General features: G+C 44.7%; 1 protein-coding gene across 12 annotated transcripts in view; it reads right to left on the reverse strand.

The window, feature by feature from the left end:
• LOC147025667 (transcription factor Sox-6-like) overlaps positions 1-15733 on the reverse strand; it is a 385785-nt gene that overhangs the window by 6670 nt on the left and 363382 nt on the right. For all 12 annotated transcript variants that reach the window (XM_085886892.1, XM_085886885.1, XM_085886884.1 and 9 more), the window contains 5 exons: positions 15485-15650; positions 6279-6460; positions 1324-1435; positions 935-1108; positions 375-591 (listed from right to left, as the gene is read on the reverse strand). In XM_085886892.1, the coding sequence (XP_085743018.1) occupies positions 375-591; positions 935-1108; positions 1324-1435; positions 6279-6460; positions 15485-15650 (851 nt within the window). The remainder of the gene's footprint in view (positions 1-374; positions 592-934; positions 1109-1323; positions 1436-6278; positions 6461-15484; positions 15651-15733) is intronic.

Below are 15733 nucleotides of genomic sequence, written 5' to 3' on the forward strand. Positions count from 1 at the left end.
GGAGAGAGAGAGAGATATGGAGAGAGAGAGATATGGAGAGAGAGAGATATGGAGAGAGAGATATGGAGAGAGAGAGATATGGAGAGAGAGAGATATGGAGAGAGAGAGATATGGAGAGAGAGAGATATGGAGAGAGATATGGAGAGAGAGATAGAGAGATATGGAGAGAGAGAGAGATAGAGAGAGAGAGATAGAGAGATATGGAGAGAGAGAGAGATAGAGAGAGAGATAGAGAGATATGGAGAGAGAGAGATAGAGAGAGAGAGATAGAGATAGAGATAGAGATAGAGATAGAGATAGAGATAGAGATAGAGATAGAGATAGAGATAGAGATAGAGATAGAGATAGAGATAGAGAGAGAGACGTTGCCACACCTGATGCTGTAAAACTGTTTCATCTCCTGCCGACGTGATCTCATGAGTGCCTTGTACTCTCCGATGCGCAATTTCTTGCCGTCCACTATGCAGGTCCTCTTTGGCCGAGGCTTGTACTTGTAGTCAGGATAGCGCTCCAGGTGTTGTTTGCTCAGCCGAGCCTGCTCCTCGTAGTACGGCTGCTTCTCCTGGTTTGACATTGCTTTCCAGCGAGAGCCTTAGGGTACATGAAAGCAAACGGGGGCATGCAAGACAAACAATTAGATTTGCGAAGATGTAAAGCAGATGAGTGAGGATTAAAAAAAAAATCCAAAATGAATTAAGTCGAGCAACGAAAGCAAGAGAAGGGTAATTGGGCATGGTTGAACCCGATAGGCCAAGGTCTGGACAGGTTGCATAGCTCATCCTTATGACTGACAAGCCAGGGATGTTGAGAACATTATCAAGAAGCAGAGTGTGCGTGAGATTTTAAAGGATGCTTTCTAAGTAATGCACCTGCCACGTGGCATGTAACATATGACGAGTGGCATGTAACATATGACGAGTGGCACGCCACAAACCAAGAATCTTGCTGATGTTGGAGTTGTGCATGTCTGGAAAGGCCTGCAGGATCTTGCGTCGCTCATCCTTGGCCCAGACCATAAACGCATTCATCGGTCGTTTGATGTGCGGTTCGCTGCCCACTCCACGGCCTCGTGACTCTCGGAACACACGTGCCTCCGCCATTGCCGTGCCTACAACAAAATGCCAGGAGACGAGGTCCAGGAAGAGTAGCAAAGAAAACACATCACGAGAAAAATTCCCCCAATGCGGCAACTGTTGATCCTCCAACATGGCAACTGACAGCCGGCTAGAGATGAGTGGATCTTTATGAGGGGGGGGGATGAACCCCCAGCATATAGAGAGGATGTGAGTGCCGACAACAATAGATTGCAGGAATTCGCCTCACCCTCGCCCTCTTCATTGTTGCTTGTTAGATCAATAACGTTCGGCCGAAAGGGCTTCTCCTCAGCCGCCTTGGCAACGGCTGGATGCAGTAGCGGAGAGAGGGTGACACCACCCTACGGCACACAACATCCAGAGAACTATTTTGTGGTGGAATGAGAAGCGGGTATTGTTTCTTGTTAGCCGCAGAGATAAACGATGACACTGGCATTTGTGAGAGTGTGTTTAGCTCGATAAAGCATTCTCGCAATGCTGTTACAAAGGATCGGGCTTTCCGCTCAGCGGCATTGCAAGATTACAACATGCGTGCAGTTGATTGCAGGTGCAGAGAATGCAGTGTGGCAGGTGTTGGCACTTTCTCGGTGCCAGCTCAGGAGAGGGTGCCGTAGTGAGGGTGGGACAAGGAGGAAAGTGTCAAAGCAAAGGTCACAATTCTTCTGTGTAGACAACACGATGAGCACGCATTTTAATCATCTGCCAGGATCTGACAACGATGTGTGTTTGATATGACATCGAAAGTTAACCCTAAAGATAACTAGATAGTGGGTTATAACACAATGGTAAAATCCAGCACTTAAAGCATTTAGTAATGTGGCAACATTTGCACAAATGTAGGAAAGGGCCAGGTGGGGTTGAGGAAAGTGTGAATAGATGGGAAGGTGGAAGAATAGTGGAGGGATAGAGTGATCGTGGGACGAATGGGATGGTTGATGAGATACGGTGTCGAGTTTTCAGAGTGAGTGCGAAACCATACTGTATAATATAGGAGGCATACTGTTATATAGGACGAGCCACAGGAAGGAGTATTCAGAGTGTAAAACCACACCAGAGAAGGTGTACGGTGATCTCGGGAAAATGATAAATAATCATCAAGTTGATGAATGCCAATTTGAAAGCCGTGAAAGTGGACAGGACAAAAAGGATCAGAAACGTACGCAGAGCACATTGCACGCCCATCGCTCACGTTTCGGTGATTTAATTAAGCGGGTATTTTGTGTGTGTGTGTGTGTGTGTGTGTGTGTGTATGTGTGTGTGTGTGTGTGTGTGTGTGTGTGTGTGTGTGTGTGTGTGTGTGTGTGTGTGTGTGTGTGTGTGTGTGTGTGTGTGTGTGTGTGTGTGTGTGTGTGTGTGTGTGTGTGTGTGTGTGTGTGTGTGTGTGTGTGTGTGTGTGTGTGCGCACGCTCATACAGCATAACATATTCTCTCTGCTAACTCCCCTACCCCCATATATATATATATATATATATATATATATATATATATATATATATATATATATATATATCTCTCTCTCTCTCTCTCTCTGTGCCATCCTCACTCCACCTCCTAATACAGTGCAGCACCCTACTTCGTCTGTGTCTCTCTCTCTCTCTCTCTCTCTCTCTCTCTCTCTCTCTCTCTCTCTGGATAGTGGTTATGTCCGGACAGCGGTTATCTCTGGATATGTCCAGATGGTGGCTATGTCTGGACAGACCCTCCCTTTACACTGCCTTCCCTTGCCCTCCCCTCACCTCATGCTGCCTTCCCTTCCCCCACCCATCACGCTGGCTTCCCTTCCACCACCCATCACACTGGCTTTCCTTCCACCACCCATCACACTGGCTTCCCTTCCACCACCCATCACGCTGGCTTCCCTTCCACCACCCATCACGCTGGCTTTCCTTCCACCACCCATCACGCTGGCTTCCCTTCCCCCACCCATCATGCTGGCTTCCCTTCCACCACCCATCACGCTGGCTTCCCTTCCACCACCCATCATGCTGGCTTCCCTTCCCCCACCCATCACGCTGGCTTCCCTTCCCCCACCCATCATGCTGGCTTCCTCTCACCTTGTTCTGCTTTCCCTACCCCTCACCTCACAGTACGCTTCGTTCGCCTCAGTGTGTCTTTCCTTCCCTTCTCCTCACACAGCATTATTTTGCCCTCACACTGCCTTACCTTTGCTTCCCCTTATGCTGACTTCCCTTCCCTTCATGCTGCCTTCCCCCTCACCTCCCCTCATGCTTACCTATAAAAGCCCCTTCTCTCTCCACCCCGCAAGGACATCTCCCGGCGGTTTCCACATGCTGGTTTAATGTACCCTATTTTGTTCAATCCTGTACTACCCCCCCCCCCCACAAGTCACACAACCAAATGCAAGTCGAGAACCCCTCCCCTCATGCTTACCTCCTCCCTAACCCCCTCCTGGAGTGTATTGAGACATTTGGTGAGGCATCGCCTTCCCCACCCCCCACTACCTCAACCCCTTCTAGCTCCCTCACCCCTCATCTTTCTCAGTCTCTACCTCTCCTCCCTCCCCTTCATCCTCTCTCCCTCCTCTATCCCCCCCTACATTTTTCTCCCCCCCACCCCTTAATATTCCTGTCAGTGAAATGACAAGTTATATTTGCTAATGTATATGTATATATATACATACTATGTGTGTGCACACGTACGTACATACACACACACACACACACACACACACACACACACACACACACACACACACACACACACACACACACACACAGACACACACACACGTAGACTCATTCACGGATTCGGTAGTTGCGGTTTCACCAATGACCACGTGTGGAAACGTTCGCTGGCTCGGTAATATCTCAATACAATTGATATTTTGTGTTTCCGACTGCATGACAACGATCTTTCTCTGTGTGCCAACACATTCGCCACTTTGGAAATTTCTCAATACAATTCAGGTTCTTGGCTCCTACCCGTGAAATGCTGCAATATTTTTTTCATAAAATTTCCCCAAGCTTTTTATTTATTTTTGAGATTCTGTGCTCCCACCAATGCGTAGTGTGGGCACCTCACTCGTCCAGGGTGTGGCAAAGAAAAGGGGGATTTTAAAAACAGATTTTCTGGGTGCCGTTATCGTGGGAAAACTACATGTCACCCTACATTCTATCATCATTCCATTGATGACATCGTCACATCAAAAAATTTCCGGAATTTCTTTGGAGATGTGATGCCGCGTCCTGCTTTGTACTTTAGGATGGCATATTTGTAATTTGGCACATACAAAATGTTTATTTAATTCCCGAGTTTTGTAAATCACCCGTTTCTCTGCACCACCCTGTGTATATATGTATGTATATATATATATATATGTATATATATATATATATATATATATATATATATATATATATATATATATATATATATATATATATATATATATATATATATATATATATATATATATATATATATATATATATATATATATATATCTGCAGACATAATGGAGTATGGTGACATTCCAAATGTCGGGATGGCACGGGAAAAAAATGGCCGCCTCATCAAATGTGGACAAAAGGATATGCTGAAAAGCCACTATAGAGTAAAATCATGAGGGTTTAATCCCCATACCTTTTGATTTAAAACATAACAAGAACGAAAAAGACGCCAGACTAGATCGTAAAGTTCCAAATTGAAAGATCACAAAAACGCCAAATTGTTCATCCACCGAATTGTTGATAAATGTCATCCAGCCGATCACAATAATGGCTGAAGCAATTACAATGATTCCAACGGAATGAAGTGGCATGATCTCTTGGGTATTGTACCCATACCGTAATAAATCAGATTTTAAAAATATACAACAACACAATACACCACAACCTGTTGAACGCCGTTTACGCATGCACAGAGTGAGAAACTCGCCCATAAAACTCGCCGTCTGCTGTAAAGCAAAAATAGGTAATTGGCACGAGTAGCCCAGAACGGTCTGATGATGCTTTCATTGAGGTTCACAAGGGGGTCAATACCGGTTATTGAAAAAGAACATTCCATTTAGCATATGCGCGCTATTGTTCAAGTAAATCGTGTAGTACCTCTTCCTTATTTAAATAGATGTGATCATGTGACCCTTTATAAGGCATCTATTGATTACACGCACACAGGGTTCGGAAGGGAGGAGTGGGATGGGAGGAAATTGGAAATGCTAACATTGGGTGAAGGAACAGAAGGGAAGAGGACAGAAATGGAGGTATCTCTTTATTGTGTACATAAAGGTAGGGAGTAAATTGAGGAAAATAAGAGAATGTATGACGGTAGGAGAAGGAAAAGAGCTGAGTGGAATTTGGGGGAGAAGGGGAGGAAGATTGGGAGCATTTAGGAGTATGGGGATAGAATAGAAGGGAAGGAGAAGAGACAGGAGAGAGGGTCAAGAAAAATTCTGCCATGTTGGCATACAAAATAAATATGAGTCCAAAAGTGAAGGACACATATTGAGTGAAAGAAGTGATGGAGTGAAAGAAGTCAGAAAAAAACTTTTCTTTTTCTTTTTAAATGAAAAAACATATGGGGATGGAATCCCCAAAAAACAACCAAACAAGGTAGGAAGGAATGACAAGGTAGTTGTGTCCTTTATGATGTCCCTAAAAACAGCAAGTTTCCTGATTGGAATGATTTTTAATTTTGTTCCACTGCCAGGTTTCACTGCGATGTGCACACGTGCACTTGATATGACATTCCTTACAATTTGCCAAATTCAGAGCCAAACTCCTGCTAAACTGCAGGTTCATGGTTCATTTACCGATTCGTGTTCAAAATATAAAAATTCAATTGAAATCAAGTGGTTCCTCGATCTTAGACAGACAGACAGAATGAACCATTTGCTTAACCCCACTTTGCGTTATTCGCATCGTCACAATTGCGAAGACCATTTTAAACTTTACTTTGAAATGATAATTACTATTGTTAAATAAATTAGCATTTTAAGGTGTCCCTTATGAGGCCTGTTCTCATGCATTTTTGGTGCACGTTTGGGGTTGATAAAACAAAGACAGGCATCGATATAACAACACTGTAATAGCTTGATGGGGTCTCTTTTCTCACAATGAAAACCGAGAGAGGATCGATCAAACACTCAGGTTTTATGAGGGTGGTTGAAGGACCCGAGTCCATCGGTGCATTGGGTGTTGAGTGTGGAATAGTGTTCATGCCTACTCTCTCTGGACGGCAGTGGCTGGTGCTGGTTCTGGTGTTGATGAGGTGCATTCCACTGTCCAGGCTTCCTGGTGCCTCCGTGAAAACACACCGTCCATCCAAGACTTCGGCCTCACCTAAAAACTTGGCCAAACCTTCTGGTTCACCAAGGAATGCTGCCGGACTCATGGACGAGAGCACATCTGGTGCACAGTAAAACAGGACGTCAACCTTTATGACAAACTCAAAATCAAATTAGCTCAAAATACTTCAATAATATCGCTTCACATCACAAAGAGTACACAGTCTTCATAAAGTCATTACTCTCATGCCAGGTTGGTGCTTCCAAAAAAACGACACCCAATGATCAACAATATCCCCTTGGAGCATTTGTCCAGTATGACGAAACAATTTTCATTTGGAATTGTCCTCCAGACCGTCAGCCAGGGAGCCTCCTGGTGTGGACGTTCAGGATGCTGAGCATGTAACCAGGACTCAAGGGGAAAACGAGTTCTCCAAAGGATCTCACTCCGAACCATTCCCCAAAAGGGGCAGTGTGAATTGGTCATGTGGCTTTGCAAAGATTAATATCAACACCAGTATTAGACAGGCTTCATCTTTTGGCTTCAGAAACACAATGAAATATTTAATATAAATCTGAAGGACACCCTGAATATCAACCTCGGTGGTGATAGAGTTCGAGCTTCCACTTTGAGTCTGGGAGGTCTGTGGTTTAAACCATGGCTGAGTCATACCACATACTTTAAAAATGGTACATGCTTCCTTGGTACATCATTGCTTGATGCTCAGCATTTAAAAAGGATAGAGCATGGACAAACCACCATCAAGAGACCCCATCAAGCCAGAGGTTGGAAATAATAGCGCTGGTTTTGATGGGTCGAATGACCTCCTCCTGCATTGAAGTTCCTTGTATTAGGGAACTCTTTTCAGAAGTATTACAAAAAAATGGAGAGAGAGAGAGAGACAGAGACAGAGACAGAGACAGAGACAGAGACAGAGACAGAGACAGAGACAGAGAGAGAGAGAGAGAGAGAGAGAGAGAGAGAGAGAGAGAGAGAGAGAGAGAGAGAGAGAGAGAGAGAGAGAGAGAGAGAGAATCTCACAACACTTCAAAGCCTTTGTTTGGTGGCCTGGAAACCGAAGGAAGTGAAGGTAAACATTTGTACTACAAAGGAAGCACAGTCCTGGTTTGGGCCTGAAGTGTTTGTTTGAAGCATCAAACAGAAAACAAAGGCAAACAAAGTGGGATGAATAGGATGGTGTGATACTTCAAAAAGCAGAGAATTGCTTCGGAAATTTTTACTTTATTTCATTTCATTGTGATGCATCAAAGTACGAGCGACTGCAGTGAAAAGTGCTTCGCTCAAAATATGTAACCAGCTGAAGTATGGATATTGTTGCAATCAAATCAAATCGATCACTTTCCTTGTTCATTATCTATCCAATCAATAGTTTGAATGCAAGAAACAACAGCAGCAGTGAGTGAGTGAGTGGTGTAACCCTATTGGTGTTTCCTCATCGTTGAACATCCCAAACAAAAGTGTCATTCCACATCCAATCAGTCATGAACATGCTCAACCACCCGTGGTTTTACGGAAATGCAGTAAAGTTGATTCCCTTATCCCTTACTGTCAAACGGTCGGTTTAAAATCCAAACAGATCTCTGGGTCAAGTACAAGCAGAAACGCAGGTCACGTGAATTTGTCTCGACCTCAACAATGGCCATCTATCTTGTGATCATGACTTCCTTTTTAATGAACTCAGAAGAGTAATTTCAAAATTGATTCCGTAAACTTTGACCTGTCCAACTGAGGTCATCAACCTTAAACTAAACTGAAGTCAACAGACAGAAGGGATGACCTTTGATGTAAGGATCATGAACTGACATCTTCACACTGATACGGAATGAGATACAGGCCACAATGTAGCCAGTTGTTGGCCTATCAGTGGAGGTCACTCATGTCCTTTTGTACAGATATCCACAGCATCCCAGAGATAATGTGTTCCCAAGAACCCAGGTCACCAGCTGAGAGATTCACTCCCTTCAAGTTACGAGTTCTGCGAGGGTTTTGGATTCTGTTCTGATCTCCTTTTTGATCAGTCAGGAGGTCCAGCCATTTGCTGTGACTTGATCAACTAATGTGAAGATGGCCGTGTGGTCTATAGGGAGGTTATCTATGGTATGGGAAGAAAGGAACTGTGTCTCACAGCCCACTCCGATAATACACGTGAGCCACCACCATGCATAATCATCATGGACGCGGGTCATAAAGCCTTTGATGCCTTTGATCAGGATGGGGATCCCTCCTCTATATTCTTTTTTTTCTCCTCCACTGTCTGTGCTGGTGGAATATTCTCGAACGAGGGCAGAAAGTAAACAGGAGGGTTTGCCACAGGGTCCTTTCGGAGAGAGAAAGTGAGAGTGTGAGGTTTGTTGGGACTGAAGGACATATTCCAAGTGTTTTACCAAGTCTTTCAATCCTGACAAACCTCACACTCACACTTTCTCTCTCCAAAAGGACCGTATGGCAAACCGTCCCATTTAGTTTCTTAGAAATCCTCTTGAAGATGTTCAGTCATTAAAACTCTTGGGTCTCACTGTCAGCCATGATCTTTCTTGGGCAAACCACATTTCAAAGTTGGTCTTCAAAGCTCGTCACCGAGTCATGCAAAGTCCTTCCTTGGCACACCTGAGCACTTATCTACCTACAAAACCTTCAACCACAGCTTGATGGAGTACTGCCCTCCCCTCTGGGCTGGCTCACCTGCCTCACACCTTGTTCAGCTTGACGCCGTGGAAACAGAGGCCTTTAAGATGATTAGAATCTGCCGTGATGAAGCTGAGTCTACGGGCCTACATCTTTCACAATGCAGACAGGGTGGTGGTCTCTGTCTTCTCCCACCTCCTTTCTGGACTTGCACCCCCTGCTCTTTCCATGCTTTGTCCCCCCCCCCCCCCAGGTTTCTGCAGGGCATACATGGTCCACCATCAACCCCCTTCTGGTGAAACTACTTAAATCCAGGAACAATGCTCACTTCCACTCATTTGTTACTCTTTTTCCCCACCTGTGGAACCAACTTCCACATTCACTTCAATCTAATTCTTCCCTCCAGGTCTTCAAGACAGCTGTTCACCACCATCACAAACCATCCTCCATCCAAAGCTATGATCTTTTCTCGCTCCATGGACCATTCATCTCACAAAGGCAGGCTTCATCTTGAGATGAAAAAAAAAATTAAGCCCATCTTGTTTCGCTGCCCACAATGCAAGGCAAACGGACCAACATCATTACCCCCGAGTGGTCTTCATCTGCAACTGTGCAGGTATCTTGCTTCAGCTGTTAAGTATCCTCACAAGGGGGAACGGGTCATCATATCACTGCAATATGCAGACGGTGAGACCTAATATCATTTTGTTTCATCGAGGTCATTGCACCATTGAGGAACTATCCTTCGGAGGGAACATGAAGCCAGCTGTCTCATCTGTGAGCATTTGCTGGTGGGCTTCAAAGATACCATGGCGTCCTTTGCAGAGAGGAGGAGAGCAATCGCCAGCACCATGGCCAAGAATTTTCAAAGGGAACGAAGTGCAAAGAGGTCAACCCTCCGAGGGGAGTCAAGTGCAAAGGGCCCCTTAGATGGGCATGTGGATTAGTAGTAGTCGTAGTAGTTGTTAAAAGATCCTGAAATGCCTTTCCAAAAACGTCGGTAGCTGTGTCTGTGATTAAGCAATCAGAAGACCAAATTGTTCATCGAGTCCTGGTGGTGTACGAATCCTTGTGCGTTGTTCCCTTTCCTCCACCGCCTCGAGATGTCCTCTACCCACCGAGGGCAGTTTTGGATGGCAATTTATTTATTTATTTATTTATTTATTTATTGAACTCCTCGTTTCTCTCCCGTGCTCTCTCTCTCTCTCTTCTCTCCGGCCACCTGTGCTCTTTTTTTTTGGTCCTTCTGGGATTTTAAAGGAGGGATGTAAGGGTGGTATTCATCAGCACTTGTTGCTGCACCTCGTCTCCGTTTGTACCTAATGAGTGTTTATGTTCCTTCAAAGTCCATTTGATTGTTATTGTTTGTTTTTGTGACACGGTGACATTTAAACCTCTTCTTTGAGTCATGAAATATGTAAAAAAAAAACAAGATCCTGATCTTCAGTGACAATGATGGACCAGATTCCTCTCGACTCTTTTGCCAAAGGTACGGTTGACATGAATAAACTGAAGTTGCAACCGTTTCATTGTGATTGTTAGACATTGACTGTGGTTGTCACAATGCCGTGATCATGAATCGTTCACTTTTGTGATTATTGTGTTGGTGATAAAATGGTTTCAATGCAGTTATGATAAATATAAAATGGATCTCAAGGTCTTCCTGTGGTGCCAAAAATTCCATCATGATTGGGGTTATGCTATTTCTGCTGCGATTATTCCAGATTGTTTGTTTGACAGTGAGAGGGTTGCAGTACTATTGTGATGGGCACGGTGTGGTTGTGAGAGTTATGGTGTAGTTGTGAGGAGGTTGTTGAGACGGTGGGTTAGAGCATAGTTGTGAGGGCTATGGGGAAATAATGAGGGTCACATTGATATTACAAAGGTCCCGGTGTGATCATGAGGGTCACGGTGAAATCGTTAGGGTTCCCATGGGATTGTGAGGATTACGGTGTGATTCCTCCGGACACGGTGTGATTCCTCTGGACACGGTGCGATTTATACGGACACAGTGTGATTCCTCTGGACACGGTGCAATTTATATGGACACGGTGTGATTCCTCTGGACACAGTGTGATTTATACGGGAACGGTGCGATTTATATGGGAAAGGTGCGATTTATACGGGCACGGTGCGATTTATATGGGCACGGTGCGATTTATACGGGCACGGTGCGATTTATACGGGCACGGTGCGATTTATACGGACACGGTGCGATTTATACGGACACGGTGCGATTTATACGGACACGGTGCGATTTATACGGACACGGTGCGATTTATACGGACACGGTGCGATTTATACGGACACGGTGCGATTTATACGGACACGGTGCGATTTATACGGACACGGTGCGATTTATACGGACACGGTGCGATTTATACGGACACGGTGCGATTTATACGGGAACGGTGCGATTTATACGGGCACGGTGCGATTTATACGGGCACGGTGGGATTTATACGGGCACGGTGCGATTTATACAGGCACGGTGCAATTTATACGGGCACTGTGCGATTTATACGGGCACTGTGCGATTTATACGGACACGGTGCGATTTATACGGGAACGGTGCGATTTGTACGGACACGGTGCGCCTTGTACGGACACGGTGCGACTTGTACGGACACGGTGCGATTTGTACGGGCACGGTGCGACTTGTACGGACACGGTGCGATTTATACGGGCACGGTGCGATTTATACGAACACGGTGCGATTTATACGGGCACGGTGTGATTTATACGGGCACGGTGCGATTTATACGGACACGGTGCGATTTATACGGACACGGTGCGATTTATACGGACACGGTGCGATTTATACGGGCACAGTGCGATTTATACAGACACGGTGCGATTTATACGGGCACGGTGCGATTTATACGGGCACGGTGCGATTTATACGGACACGGTGCGATTTATACGGGCACGGTGCGATTTATACGGGCACGGTGCGATTTATACGGACACGGTGCGATTTATACGGACACGGTGCGATTTATACGGGCACGGTGCTATTTATACGGGCACGGTGCGATTTATACGGACATGGTGCGATTTATACGGGCACGGTGCGATTTATACGGGCACGGTGGGATTTATACGGGCACGGTGCGATTTATACGGACACGGTGCGATTTATACGGGCACGGTGCGATTTATACGGGCACGGTGCGAGTTGTATGGACACGGTGCGATTTATACGGGCACGGTGCGATTTCTATGGACACAGTGCGATTTATACGGGCACGGTGCGATTTATACGGGCACGGTGTGATTTCTACGGGAACGGTGCGATTTATATGGGAATGGTGCGATTTCTACGGACATGGTGCGATTTATACGGACACGGTGAGATTTATACGGGCACGGTGCGATTTATACGGACACGGTGCGATTTATACGGGCACGGTGCGATTTATACGGGCACGGTGCGATTTCTACGGGAACGGTGCAATTTATATGGAAATGGTGCGATTTCTACGGACATGGTGCGATTTCTACGGACACGGTGCGATTTATACGGGCACGGTGTGATTTATACGGACACGGTGCGATTTCTATGGACACGGTGCGATTTCTATGGACACGGTGCGATTTATACGGGCACGGTGCGATTTATACGGACACGGTGCGATTTCTATGGACATGGTGCGATTTATACGGGCACGGTGCGATTTATACGGGCACGGTGCGATTTATACGGGCACGGTGCGATTTCTATGGACACGGTGCGATTTATACGGGCACCGTGTGATTTCTACGGGAACGGTGCGATTTATATGGGAATGGTGCGATTTCTACGGACACGGTGCGATTTCTACGGACACCGGTGCGACTTTTACAGACACGTTGCTATTTTTACGGACACGGTTTTTTTGTGAGAGGTAAGGTGTCAATGTGAAGGACAGTTTTATAAGAGTTTGTGGTTTGATTGTTAGTGTTACCATGTGAATGTGAGGTTCACAGTGCGATTGTGAGGGTTATCATGTGACGGTTAGGGATGCAGTGTGACTGTGAAAGGTATGGAGTGGAAACGACGTGTGAGGTCATTGTGGTTTCTTGCAGGATGAGCAACTCGTTTTCCCGTCGAAGGAAAGTGTCAATATGCATCGGCTGACAGGTAGAACAATGGATGGAATCACCAGGTACGCTATATATCGTCTTTGGTCATATCTCTCAACGGTGAAGAATCTCTTAAAAATATATAAATTGTAGTATCCAGATCTGGATCTTCATCAAAATCTAATCAATTCGTCCTCGTCACACACCCAACCTGCCCACCAAGTTATGTCCGATTTCAATGATAACTTTTTGAGATATTCTGCTCACAGACAGACAGGGGTGAAAACAACCTCCGTCCACCTTCGCAGAGGTAACTAGGATGGCACTCGGCACTCGGTAGAGTGCATAATACCTCTACCAAGCTGAACATATTACATTTTACATCCCACTGATAAGCTGGATCTGGATTTGGATTCGACCCAAAATCTAATCAGCTTGTTCTTGTCACCGAACCAACTCATCCACCAAGGTTCATCCAAACCCATCCACAACTGTTTGAAATATCGTGCTACACAGAGAACTCCGAGTTTGAGAACGAGTTACGTTCCTGGATGCTGTTCTCAAAGCGAAATGGTTCTCAAACTGGAATACACTCATTTGATTGAAACCACCATACATTCCACCACATTCATGGGGAAAACTACAAATCGTCATTTAGGAGAATTAAAAACCAGAAAGAATGCAGTAAAGTTATGGTTAAAATAAATATGAAGTAACTACAGCACAATAATACATACATATGGACGGAAAATTAAAGGCACTTAAATAAATCAAAATGTACACCAATCAGCCATTCATGCGGACGGAAATTACGTTCTTCGTGGCGGACGTTCTCAAACCGAACGTTCTTAAACCGCGAGTTGAATGTATCGCTTTTAGCCGCATCTCTCAATGGTAAAGAATCACACCCAACCTGCGCACAAAATGTCATCTAAATCCGTCCAAAACGTTTTTGAGATATCCTGCTCACTGACAAATGAACAGACAGACAGGGGTGAAAACAGAACCTCCATCCACCTTCAGTGGCGGAGGTAACGAAACATTCATTCATGCACACCTTACCTTAGATATAACCTGTCCACCACTCGGCAGGTACACCCCACTTACCACTGAATCAAACTGCTATTCAAACACTGAAACGGTTAATTTTAAGGGATTTCTGCATGCTGTACTGTGTCTCCTAGCAACCAATGAAAATGCTATTTATAAAGCTCAAATGAGCTAAGATCCTCGTCCTCTTAATGATGACGTCATAAAAACGAATATGACGTCATTGTGATGTACCAGGTTTGCGATAACTTATCTGTGCTAATGCCTGGCTTGATTACCGCAAACAATATTCAAACAGCTTGCCTAGTTTCGGAGATAATGGTATAGGCGATTTCCATTAGCGGCAACATTATGACGTCAACTTTCTTTCTCGGAAGAATTTCCAAAATCCGAGATGGTTACTGCCTGCGCGTGGGCTTTCTGCATATCCATGGCAAGTTTCACGAAGATCCGATGAAAACTCTGGGTTGTGAAACAAAAAATGTCAAAAAAGGAATGACATCATAAAAATTGATTTGACGTCATAGTGATGTATCGTATGTGCGGTACTTCATCTCTGCTAATGCCCTGTTCGATTCCCGCAAACAGAATTCAAAAAACAGAATGTTTTTTCTCGGAGGAATTTTCAAAATCGGAGATGGTTCCTGTCTGCGCGGGGTATTTTTACCTTTATATGCCAAGTTTCAGGAAGTTTCGATGAAAACTGTAGGCTGTGAAACAAAAAAGTCCACAAGAAGAAGATGAAGAACAACAACGTGAGTAAGACTTGGAGATCCTCCACGAGGATCTAAAAATATTATTACCTTTTAAAATGTATTTCAATAAATGTTTCATGAATGGTGTTTTTTAACAATTTATATTGTCGTTTTATCTTCCATCCCATCATTTTTTTTGGCCATTACCGCTTTTCTTTTCGACAACCTGAACACTGTGGCTCGTGTGTTTTACAGTATCCACCAGTGAAGTGACGAGTGAGTAGTGGACAACCAGTAGTTTTATCTGGCTTTCTCATGCCGCGCCTGTGTGCATTCATTCTTACATCACATCTCTGTATCGTTTTACCAACATCTTGCATCGCACACTTGCTTCAAGTCAATAAATAAACTATGTTCAAGGGTTTACATATGATTTATCATTTGGCTTCTTTGAACTTGTAAGCAGACATAGACAGACAGACAGACAGACAGACAGACATAGACAGAGACAGTGGTGCTTCCAGGACATTGTTGAGAAATGTGGTGAAGTTATTATCATCATAATTGTAATTATCAGTGTTATTAATTGCTTATACTAAACTATATTGTACGTAGTTGCAGGAGGACAAAAACCCCCCAAAACAGAGCAATAACTTGTTAATCTGACAAATTGATGGCAACACCTTACCCAAGGGAAATGTGGGTCCAGTGGGACTACCCAGACCAGACTTCCGAAGCAGACTTCCCGAAGAGGCCTTGAAGCATGCGAGCAGTGGCGAAGGTGGTGAAAGAGACTTGGGGCCTTCGGCGGGTTTGACCTTCGCCGACAGATTGAGCGGTTGACTTCCTTGTTCCTGTCAGGTAAAATCACGTGGAGTCAGAACATTTAGAATTTGAGGCATTGCAAAAATGATTACGCAAACAAAGGCCTGGTGGT

This window comes from Eptatretus burgeri, chromosome 6 (assembly GCF_056783735.1).
Source record: "Eptatretus burgeri isolate ZD-2024b chromosome 6, Ebu_testis_v1, whole genome shotgun sequence".
NCBI lineage: Eukaryota > Metazoa > Chordata > Myxini > Myxiniformes > Myxinidae > Eptatretus > Eptatretus burgeri.